Source organism: Tupaia chinensis, unplaced genomic scaffold, assembly GCF_000334495.1.
Source record: "Tupaia chinensis unplaced genomic scaffold, TupChi_1.0 Scaffold000634_1, whole genome shotgun sequence".
Lineage (NCBI taxonomy): Eukaryota > Metazoa > Chordata > Mammalia > Scandentia > Tupaiidae > Tupaia > Tupaia belangeri.
This window is the reverse complement of record NW_006160154.1, coordinates 3,741,396-3,753,889: the sequence shown is the minus strand read 5'-3', so window position 1 is coordinate 3,753,889 and position 12,494 is coordinate 3,741,396. Positions and strand designations below refer to the sequence as shown.

At 38.1% G+C, this 12,494-nt stretch overlaps 1 protein-coding gene across 1 annotated transcript in view; it reads left to right on the top strand.

Moving 5' to 3' along the window:
- Window positions 1-12,494, top strand: part of MIPEP (mitochondrial intermediate peptidase) — a 187,687-nt gene that overhangs the window by 63,455 nt on the left and 111,738 nt on the right. The window contains exons 11-13 of the mRNA XM_006159527.3: window positions 7,034-7,187; window positions 9,020-9,097; window positions 11,067-11,271. Of these exons, the coding sequence (XP_006159589.1) occupies window positions 7,034-7,187; window positions 9,020-9,097; window positions 11,067-11,271 (437 nt within the window). The remainder of the gene's footprint in view (window positions 1-7,033; window positions 7,188-9,019; window positions 9,098-11,066; window positions 11,272-12,494) is intronic.

Here is a 12,494-nt window from a genome sequence, read left to right as displayed (position 1 = left end):
TTCAGCAGGCAGAATTAATCACAGCCTCATCTGTGTGCCACCGCTTTTTGTCCCCTGCTCTTGTGACCCCTGATCACTTGGATTGATCATTCTTTATGGTTATAGTGTCTTACTTTTTCTACATCGAGGAGTTGTCAGGCACATAGGTGATTAATGTTCATTGACTCAAGCTTCTTCACAAAATTTGCCTTTCTTTTTATAGGTAATAGCATCTGTAAGGGGTAGGACTGAAAACCTCTGGATTTAGTTTTGGCTCTGTCACTTTATGACCATAGTAATACTAGTGACTAATTTATGGAGGGCTTTCTTTTCTACAGGAACCATTCTAGGTTCTTTGCATCCATTTCTCTAACCATCAGTGCAGGCTGGGAAGTATTCCCATTTTCCTGGTGAGAAAATTGAGATCCCAAGACATCAAATAACTTGCTGAAAGCGTAAAACTAGTAAGAAATGTAGTCAGTATTTTATTTCAAACCTAGGGCTCCTTCTCCTATATCAGACTGCCTTAGACTGTCGCAGACCTCTTTGGGCCTCAGTTTCCTTGAGTAAAATTAGATAATAATTCTTCCTCCATCAGTCTTTTTAGAATTCCCTAAGGAATATGGGAGATTCTAGATGAGAACGTGCTTTTGCAAGTCATAAAGCACTGTTGCTGTGTAAGATAATATTATTTCATACCACTACAAGGCTTCCTTCACAAATTGTTCTAACTTTATCATAATCACCAATCTCTTCCATTCTGTTATCTTCTTCCCCTTTGCCTGCAGTCCTGCTTAGATAGCCCTTATCTTAAAACACAAGTAATTAGCCCACCCATGACCCTTGGAGAGACTGTGGTCCTTTCTCAGTTTTTCCTGCCAAGCTTCTCTCAGTAGCAGTCTCTCCCGAATGCTTCCTCTGTCTGATCTCTGGGGTATGATTTATAGCCCTGTCATCTAGCCAGCTAGTCTCTGAGTTAGCAGCCACCTGCCAATTATAGTTCAGTAACTTTACTCTCCAACATCTCTGACATCTGGTTTTTAACAGTGCTTACCTTTTCCTACTTCGTAAAATTTTTCTTTAATATGTACCTTCAGTGTCCTGTTCTCTACGTTCTTATCACCACACTCACTTCTCTTTCAGTTTTCTTGTCTTAGTTGGTGGTTCTCAATCTTTTTTTTTTTTTTCCCATCATTATGGAGCCTGGGGAGTGAACTCCAATTGTAATGTCTGAGTATGAGCTCCTGTGTCACTCATGCGAGCATATTGGAAGATGTGTGTAAGAACTACTGATACAGTTGTCCCTTAGTGTCAGCCCAATATTTGTTCCAGATATCAAAATCTGCACATGCTCAGTCCCTTATATAAAATGATGTAGTATTTGCATATAACCTATACATATCCTATCATACGCTTTAAGTTGTCTTTGAAATACTTGATATACCTAAAACAATGTAAATGCTTATGTGGAGTATACACACACACACACACGTATGTGTTTTTTGCTTATGGCACTTATTTCACTGTATAGAGACAGAGAGAGATGGAAAGTGAGAGATAACCCCTAGGGGAAATGGCTACACCACAGTCCCTTCTCCTCTATTCTCCTCTTGGGATTTTGGGCATGCACGCACAAGTGCATAGTATTTTTCAAGTTGTCAGGTCCAGGACTTGAACCAGACAGTCAACCATATGGGATCCAGTGCCTTAACCACCATGTCACCATGGCCCTATAGTATATATTTTTATTTGTGTTTTTTTTTTTCTTGCTTTTTTTTCCAAATAGTTTTCATCCACAGTTGGTTGAATCCATGGATGTGGAACCCCGTGGATGTGGAGGACTGACTGTATAGTGCTTTAATACTTTAAGTATTTTAATACTTACTATAGCTTGTAACAAATATTTGTGGGAAACTAATACCTTAACCTAGACAAAAACATACCCTTATGATTATTTTTTTCAATTCTAATGCCATTATCATGCAATGAAAAAGAAAATCTCAGCCTTTCTACTTATTAGTTATAACCTTGAGAAGACTACTTATCTTGTAAATCTCTCTCTTGTTTTCCATTCTAACTTGGGGGTAGTAATATTCACTTGTAGGATTGTTTTTGCTGATAAATGAGATGCATATAAGTGGCTTAGCCCAATGTCATAGTGAGAATTCACCAAATGTTTAGTTGCGTCATCATTGTTACCATCATTGTTGTCATCATCGTGGTCGTCATGACCTTGGTTGGGATATTTTTCAGTTTGTACATTAAATTTAGGGAAAATAAACACATTTGTCAGTGAACCTTTTGTTGCCATCATAATTATGAATCTTTGCATTTTAGACTGTCCTCTATGCCACTGCCAGAATAGTCTTTGTAAAGCATAGAATTTCTTCTGGGGATGGTCAGTAAACTGTAGGTGGTTAGCTCTGCTCTCCTCTCTGTCACTTAGTGAAACTAACAGAGAGTACACTGGTATATCTATAGCTACACCCATACATATAAACAGATCAGGAAGGTGAGGTAGGATGAGGGGAATTAATAGATATCTAAAATTGATAAACAAGTAAATGTTTCATTATTTTAAGGTGGTAGAGAAACTGTCAAATGGTCTTCCAAAGTGACAGTACTTTTTAAAAAATTTTCTATAGAGCATCTATAGAGAGAGACAGCGATAGAGAGAGAGAAAGTAAGAAGGCACCACCCAGCGGGGATGGCCATGGCATAGCCCCCTTCTATTTCATTCTACCTTCAGGGTTTGGGGCTCACACGCACACATGTCCAGTGTGTTTTTCAAGCTGCCACGAATGAGACCCAAACCACCCAGTCAGCCATGTTAGGAGCCAGTCACCTAAACTGCCATGCCACCCACTGGCCCAAGAAGTGGGACCATTTTGCATACTCACAGTGATGAATGAGACTTGTTGCTCTGCATTTTTACCAGCATCTAGTATTGTTGATGTTTTGGATTTTGGCCATTCTGATAAGTGTGTAATGATACCTCGTTGTTTTAATTAGTAATTCCCTAGTAACATATGATGTTGTACATCTTTTTTTTGTTTTAATAATTGCCAGAATGTGCATGTGTTTGCCAGAAAGAGATAGAGAGACACAGAGAGAAAGAGACCGTGAGAAAGCACCCTCCACTGAGGTATGGTCATGCCACAATCTCATCTCTGTTTCTTCATTCTGTTGGAATTTTGATTGTGTGCATGTACGTGGCTGGAATGTTTTTCAAGCTGCTAGGACTGGGATTTGAATTGTGTTGGGCCACATGGATCTGGCTCCGTTAAGATATTATGTGTGTTGGACTGGATCCATGGCCTGGTGAACCCAGCTGCATTCCACAAGGCCAACCTCATGGTTTGAGTCCCAGATCCAGCAGCTTGAGAAACATGCTGTGTGTGGGCGTGTGTGTGACCCTTCCCCATGGGAGGGGAAGACAATTATCTTCTCCTTCTTGGTCTTTCTGTCACTCTCTGGCAAGTACATTTGTCTTCTGGGGGGAAAAGGTATTATGTGTGCTTATTTATCTTTTGTATGTCTTCTTTGGTGAGGTGTCTATTTATATCTTTTGTTTACTTTATAATTGAGTTGTTTGTTTTCCTATTGTTTTTAAGTTTCCTATTTCTTTTTAAAATTATTTTTTCTTTCTTCCCTTCCCTTCCCTCCTACTTTATGACTTATCTTTTCCTCTATCGCTTTTATTTCCTTTTCTTATTACATTAGTGAGTACTTTCTAGTATGTATGCTGAATAGGAATGGTACAAAGGGGCATCTTTGCTTTTTTCCTGATAGAGAGAAACTATCTAGTTTTCACAAATAATTATGATTTAAGATGTAGGGATTTTTGTAGATGTTTTTATCAAGTTGAAGGTTTCTCTCTGTTCTTTGCTTAGAGTTTATCTCTGAATGACTGTTGGAATTTTAAAATGGTTTTCTGCACATCTATTGATTCGATCATGTGAATTTTTTTTTTTTAGCTTTTTGATGTGGAGAATTAATTTTCAAATGTAGAAGTTTGCTAGGACCAGCGGGTGGCATGGTGATTAAGATGCTGTGCACTCCCACATAGCTGGTTATAGTTCAAGTCCCAGACCTGGTGGCTTGCTTTTTTACTTTTCCAGTGTGTGTGTGTGTGTGTGTGTGTGTGTCTGGACAAATTAAAACAGATGAATGAATATATAAAATAAATCTTTAAAAAATGTTGAGGTTTGCATACATGGAGTAAATCCTCTTTAGCCATGGTATATAACTCTTTTTATATGTTATTGTATTTTACTCACTAATATTTTCTACAGAAATTATTTTTTTATGTGTTTATGGTCTGTAGTTTTTCTTTCTTGTAATGTCTTTGCCTTGGGTATTAGGGTAATGCTGGCCTCACTGAAAGAGTTAGGAAGCATTGTCTCTGTTTCCATATTTTGGAAGAGATAGTAGAGAATTGGTAGAATTTCTTCCTTAAATGTTTGGTAGAATTTGACAGTGAATTTACCTAGACCCAGTACTTTCTGTTTTGGAATGTTATTAATTATTGATTTAATTTCTTTGATAGAGACCTGTTTATATTATTTATTTCATTTTGTGTGAGTTTTGGTACTTGTGTTTTTGTTGGAATTGATTCATTTATGCAGATTTTCAAATTTGAGGGCATAGAGTTATTCATAGTATTATTTTTTATTATCCGTTTTATTAATTGCTAAAGGGTACATGTGCTCATCAGAGAGAAAGAGAGAGAGAGAGAAAACAGAGAAAGGGAGGAGAAGGCACCTTGCTATGGGATGTGGTCATGCTGCAATCTCTTTTCCATCTTTTCCTCTTGTCGGGATTTGGGGCATGCATACCTACATGTCTGTTGTGTTTCTCAAGCTGCCACAGCCTAGATTTGAACCGTGGTCAGCCATGTGGAATCTGGCTTCCTTAACCACTGGATCAGGGGGCCAGCCCTCTTTATTATCTTTTTAATGTTCCCTGGATCAGTAGTTTTGTCCTCTCTTTTATTTCTGTTATTAATAATTTGTCTTCTCTCTCAGGAAACCGAAGTAGAGGGTTGTCAATTTCATTGATATTTTCTAAGAACCAGCATTCACTTTCATTTATTTTCTGTTGATTTCTTATTTCCAGTTTTATTGATTTTTGCTTTATTTAAAATTTGTTTGTTCTTCTCTTTATTTTGGATTTAATTTGCCCCCCACCCCCTTTTCCTAGCTACCTAAGGTAGAAGACTTTTGATTTTAGATTTTTATGTATTTCTAATATATGTATTCACTGCTACAAATCTCTCTATAAGTACTGCTTTAACTGTATCCCACAGCTTTGTTAAGTTACATTTTTATATTTATTTAGTTAAAAATATTTAAAAATTTTTCTTGAGGGCTGACTCTGTAGCATAGCAATTAAGTACTGTGCAGAGGAAACAAGATTCCACATGATCAACCATGGTTCAAATCCAGGCCCTTGTGTTAGCATACTGGCAAGTATGTGTGTGTGTTCAGGATCCTAACAGAATGGAGAAATGGAGAGGAAAAAGGATTGTATCATGACCAAGTCTCACTGTGTGTATGTGTGTATGTGTGTGTGTGTGCTCTCTCATCTATGTACTCACGTGCATACACATTATCTGGCATTTTATTTTATTTTGCTTTAAAAATTATTTATTTAATTTTATTGATCATTATTATGAATTTTTTAATTTGCTACAGGGCATGTGTGCTCATGAGAAAGAGAAATCAAGCCACCAGACCCAGGACTCGAACTGCAGGTGACCATGTGGAATCCAGCATATTAACCACCATGGCACCTTCTGGTCCCATTAAAAACATTTTTTTTTTCTTGAGACTTTTTGACAAGTTTTTTGTTTCTTTTTTTTTTTTTTTTTTTTTTTTTTAATTAATGCTTTATTTATGTCCTAATATGCCTGGTGTTTTTCAAGACACTGGATCTGAGATTCAAACTGTGCCGTAGGCCATATATCCAACTGTCTTACCCACCAGGCTGCTGGCTGGCCCATGTTTGTTTATATTTTGTTAAAAACAGAAAGTAGAAATGTAATGAGCACCTAACATTTTTTAGAGCCATTATTTTTGGCTGTGGTTATAAATTTTGGCCTGATTTAATTACTCAAAAGCCAAGATTCAAATTACACATACTGGATTTGCTTTGGTTTATGTTGGAATATATAGGACATAAAAAAGTCATTTTTAGATGAAGAATAATTAACCTTACCAGTTATGTCATCCCCAATTTATCATACATAATTATAAAACAGATACATTAAGATCTAATTGTTTTTATTACAGTCATTTTTTCCATGAACAAATAATTTACCAAATGAGAACTTTGAGTTCACTTAGAGTGCCTCAAGATTTTCATTTCCTTAATATTTATGTACTTAAAGACCAACATTTCATAAATTATCCTATATTGTATGATTGTTTATAACTTATAATTACTTTTTTTGATAGAGCATGTATGTGCATGCACACACACGTGAGAGTGAGAATGAGTGAGAGAGAGAAGCACCCTAACTGGGCCTCGTCCCACTGTGATCTGCATTGCCCAGCCCTCCAGCTCCTCGGGATTTTGGGCCCCTAGGCACATAGTGTTTAGGCCCAGCTGGAGGTTTAAACCTGGGTTTGGCAATGGGGCTTCCTATCTTATAGGGTCCTTTGTTACCTTTGTGACACAGCAGCTAGGCCAATATTATTATATGCAGTTCATGGATAAGAGTACAATAGAGTTAATTATTATATAATCATAATTATAGGTGATATAAGAGGACCTGGTCCCATTCTGTATACAAGAACATAAAAAAGGAATGTAGACAGTTGGGAGTAATTGATGCAGACTGCTTAACCGGGCCAGCGAGAGATCAAGAACAGGCGAAAATATGCTTACTCTAATTAATTACTATCAGGACTAATATATTCTGTTTCTTTTATTTACTTATTATTTTTTTAGTAACTACTATTTAAAATATTAAATGAAAAGTTAACTTGAGTTTTACCCTAACAAATTGAGGTAAAGAGAAATGTTGTTGCTCCTCTCTTCCTTCTCTTAGGTATAATATTGAGCCTAGTTTATATTGCCCGTTTTTCTCCCTTGGAGCGTGCATGGAAGGCCTGAATATCTTGTTTAACAAACTGTTGGGGGTTTCGTTGTATGTGGAGCAGCCTGCAAAAGGAGAGGTGTGGTGTGAGGATGTCCGAAAGCTGGTAAGCCTCCTGTGGGGCAGGGAGCTGCATCTCCATGTCCTTTTGGTTTGGTCACTGAGTCTACAGCAGTTTCATCTTTCAGTTAGCGTTGCCCCGATGGAGTGTGTCTGTCTTATTTCTGATTCACAAAAAAGATCCAAATCGCCACTTTTGATTTAGTATATGGTATAAAGGATTTATTTTTTATTTTAATTTTTAAAGAATTATTTATTTTATTTCTTTTTTTTAATTATTAATATTATTTGAATTTTGCTATAGAGTACATGTACTGAAAATAGAGAGAGAGACAGTGAGAAAGCAAGCTGCCAGGTCCGGGCCTTGAACCTTAGACAGTCATCTGAGAGTCCAATACCTTAATCACCATGGTACCTGCTGGCCCCTGCATAAAGGATTTAAACATATAACAGTAGAGTTCTCAGAGAAAATAATTTCTTATAGGAACTTGATAAAAGGTAGACTCTTCATATTACCACCTTCATATGTTCACAAATACAGGTATAGGAAACTTTGTCAATACTTTTTATATACCCTCCATACTAAGTGTCTACTCTGGTTAATTCCAAAATCAGTTGCATTAGCTGCCTTTCTTTTCTGTCCAACCCCCTTTTTATGTTACAGGGCTTATATTTGTATTAGATGTTAATTTATAGCCTGTATTCTGATTCGTTTGACTTTGTAGTATTTTCAAGCCTACAGTTCATTCTTCCTCTATTAAGGCCCACTTTTTTTGAGGTGTGAATATTTAAACTTTTTCCTCCTGTGATTTTGAGGCTTTCTTGACCCATGTATTTGTCACCGGGGCTTTGTGTTGTGGAGATAGTTATATTGTTTCATTTTTGCTTTCTGGCTTACCACAGTGTACTTTTCTTTGTAATTCAAGAAATGTAAAGTATCTCCTTGTCTCAGCTGTTTTGTGAGCATGGAATAGGTATGGTAGTGAGATTAAAGAGAGTCAGTGTGGGAAGATATGTAGGTATTTACTTACCTACATATCTGTTTATATGTTATGAACTTCCAAAATTGATAGAGACTGATAAAATGCAGAGATATCATTAAAAAAAGAAATTGGTAACAGGACAGAAAGGACAAAGTACAAGTGACAAGAAGCTTCACCAGACCTCCACCAGGCAGCGCCATGTGCCTGTTTTGTTCACTGCTGTACCTCAAATGCCCTGCCCGGTTTCTGGCACCGAGTATGTGCTTAGTAGGTGTTTGTTAAATAAATGAAGACAGACTTGTAGGGAATTTTAAAGCACAAATTTGAGATTTCCTCTGATAGAATCACAAAGTTCTACAAAGACAAGGTGGAGACTAGTGGTCTAGTCTCTCCTATGAGCTGTGTCTCTTATAGGCCCTTTGTGGAAAGAGAATAAATGATGATACTGGTTTTCAAGTGAAGTTAGGAGCTGCATTTTGTTGCTTTTGAACTCAGGGGTTATCATTTGCATGAGCACGTGTCTTTGCCTTCTGAGATGTGAAGAAAAGTATTTTTGCTACTAAAACTATCCAGGTGGCACTGCTTCCCACAGCTTTTCGGTGGTTCATAAACAGCCTGTGGAGAGCTGTGGTTGGCAGCGCCATAGAGGACTGGCATCAGGACAGGAGGCTTCACGAGGAGGAGCTCTGGGCACAGAATTCCCAAATCAAAATCATTCAAGAGATGGAGCAAAAGAGTGGGAGGAGTCTTTGTTAAGATAATATGGGATGTGGAAAATAATGAAATGTCTTTATGTTCAGCTTATGTAATGCACAGATTCTTGTGTTAGGGATATTTTCCCACTTTCAGAGTTTCCAGTGGGCTCTTTCATCACTAATTGTAATTTTTTTTCTAGGCTGTCGTTCATGAATCTGAAGGATTATTGGGGTACATTTACTGTGATTTTTTTCAGCGAGCTGATAAACCACATCAGGTGATCCTTTATTTACAACTTGGTCTCTCTTGAACTGATAAGCAGTTGTATTAATATGAACTATATATAATTTTTTAGTCCTGTTATTTTTAAAAGGTATTAGTAGGAGTAAATTTGGAATTAGGCTAGGATGTAAAAATAAGGTTATGGACATAATAATCCATCTCCGCCACTTTTTCCAGGGACATGATATAATGACAGTGATAGCGATAGTGAGAGCTGACATTTTGTGAGTCCTTTTCTGTGCCTGGAGCCCTATACACACATCACATCTTCTGATGTTCACCTCAGCCATTCGAACTAGGTTCTAGCATTTTGAGGAAACTGAGGCCAGAGTGATTGTGTATCTTGCCCAGAGTCACACAGCTAAAGATTCTGTGATTTGAATCCGGACATACGTCCTTTTCTGTGCCTGGAGCCCTATACACACATCACATCTTCTGATGTTCACCTCAGCCATTCGAACTAGGTTCTAGCATTTTGAGGAAACTGAGGCCAGAGTGATTGTGTATCTTGCCCAGAGTCACACAGCTAAAAGTGCTACGATTTGAATCCGGACATTCTGACTAGAACACCAGCTCTCAAGTCCTTTCCATACTTGACAGTGAACCTTGTTTAAAATCGCAGAAGCTCTGCCGATACGGAAACCTTACCCCCACCAGTTAGCTCCTTACGTGGAAGATGTGAGGTTCCTTTCCTCCCCTTTATCTTCATCCCAGCTTTACCGATTAAAGGGCTTCAGCAGTTTCATGCATATTGTTGGGAAATGTCAAGAGTTCAGGTCACACAGGTGTTAACAGATGACATTTGAGTAGTGGTTCCTGATTTCCAAAGCTTTTTTATTTTTATTTTTTAAAGCGAGTTTGACTATAAGGCATGTATGCTCATCAGAGACACAGAGGGAGAGAAAGTGAGAAATCACCCCCCACCCCCACCTGGGGTGATGGCCATACCACAATTCCTTCTCCTCTATTCTCCTCTTGGGATTTTGGGCACCCACGCACACATGCCTGGCATGAGTTCCAAGCCGTTGGTACTCAAACTGTGGCAAACCATGGGGGTGGGGTGTCTAGCTCCTTAACCACCAAACCACCTGCTGACCCCTCCAAAGGCATTTTAACAGACACAAGCTTATAAAATCTGGACGGCCACTGCAGAATTTGACAAGGTAGCATTTAGAGATGAGGTTCACAGAGGCAAACCACTTTCCAAAGTGGTGTGGCTAGTGTGTGTTGAAGGTGACCTGCGTGCCGGCCATCAGACTTTCTCATTGCCTGAAGGGAGGTGGAGACTCTATTTTAGTGGCGCTCCTGGTAGTTGACCTGGGGTCAGCCCCAGATGGAGCAGTTCCGGCTGGATGTCCTTGCACATGTTATTTTACATTGCCAAGACTCCATTTCTGTCTTCTCACCGGGGAAGTAAGATACCTGCCTCACAGAGTTGTGAAGAGTGAGACACTGTCCGTGGATCTCAGTGTAGGGCTTGTTCCAGAGTAAGTTACTCCAGATTCCTTCTTGATGAGTTTTAGAGCCCTTCACTTCCAAGGGATGGAGACAGCGGACATAGAAAGTGCCTGCTGCTTCATCGTCTGACACATAGAAGAGTCGAAATGAATATTACTGTCCCTTCCCCCAGTACCTAATGTCTGTCCCTTCTCACTTGTGGACGTCATGAGGGCATAGATCTCACCTTTGGGTGATGTATTTCCAGCGTCAGCAACTCATCAGCACTATGAGTGTTTTTGGAGTGAATGAGTGAATTAATCAATACAAGATCTGTGTTTCAAAAAACTGAAATTTTGGCAGAATAAAATGTTCAGAAAAATATGTCTGTAACTACATACATAGAATACGAATAGAATTAAGTAAATTTAAATTCATATTTTGATATAATTTTATGTTTATTAAAACTATCCAACTATTTAGATTTCTTAATATTTTCTTCTTGTTATGTTTTCCGATTTCCACAGGATTGCCATTTCACAATCCGTGGTGGCAGACTAAAGGAAGATGGAGATTATCAACTCCCGGTCGTAGTTCTTATGCTGAATCTTCCACGTTCCTCAAGGAACTCACCAACTTTATTAACTCCTGGAATGATGGAAAACCTTTTCCATGAAATGGGACATGCCATGCATTCTATGCTGGGACGTACTCGTTACCAACATGTCACTGGTGAGCCATGAGGAGGGCTTACGAACACAGTCCTTTAAAAATATTTTGTTCTTTTGAATTGGTAAAAGGGTTTTTTCATTGGAACATCTCACTGTTTAATAATGTCCATGGTCTTTTACCTCAGATTGTCTCATTATGTCCTTCCCCTTGGTAATGCAGCCAATCCTTTTACACTTTTTTGTCTCTTTTTTAAAAAAGATTTTATTGTTGGGGGAATTGCTGAAGGATTCTGTGCTTGCTTTTTGAATTTTATTTTGTTTACTTACTTTTTAATTTGTCAGAAGGTGCATGTGCTCATCAGAGACAGAGAGGAAGAAAGCATCCCTTCGGTGGTGGTGGTGGCCATGCCTCCTTTCTCTTCCATTCTCCTCTTGGGATTTTGGGCGTGCATGCAGACACATCTGGCATGTTTTTTAAGCTCTCAGGTTTGGGACTCAAACCACTCAATTGGCCATGTGAGATCCAGCCACCTTAACCACTGTGCCACAGTCTGGCCCTCCTTTTGCCCTTGCTAACATCTGTTGCTAGGGAATATCTCAGTTGGCTCTTGAGATTGTACCTTTTTATATTCGTGAGTATTGGTTATATAATTCAAACTTTATAGCTTTGTATGTGTGAATAAATATGTATCTCTGTATGTAGTACAGAGTGAGTGAATAAATAAATGTTACCTCTTTTTTACTGAAAATCAGTTAGAAAACAAAATAAAACATGTTTTGAAAGTACAGTAAAGTATTTTAAAATTTTTATTGTTTAGATTTTTGCCATAGGACATGTATGCTCACCGGAGAGAAACAGACAGAGAGAAATCACCCCCCAGGTGGGGTGCCCATGCTGGAGCTCTTTCTCCTCCAGTTCTTCTCTCAGGATTCTGGGTAAACAGGTACTCCTGCCCAGCATGTTTTTCAAGCTACCGTGTCCGGGACTCAAACTGCAAACTGGCTATGTTGGATCCAGCTTCTTAACTGCCACACCACCTCCTAGCCCTATTTTTCTTTTTAAAAGTTATACTTATAATACCTTAAATATTTACAAGAGTATTTTTCATTTTTTCTGTGTAAAATTATAGTTGAATTTGTTAGTTTTTTTTTTGTTAAATTCAATTATTTTTAAAGCATAACTTTGTTAGTTTTTTTATGCTGATACAAGACTACATTTGATGCGATTATAGAATTTCCTTAGTTTTCTTATCTCTAGATCTTGTAATGGTTTATTTAATTTAT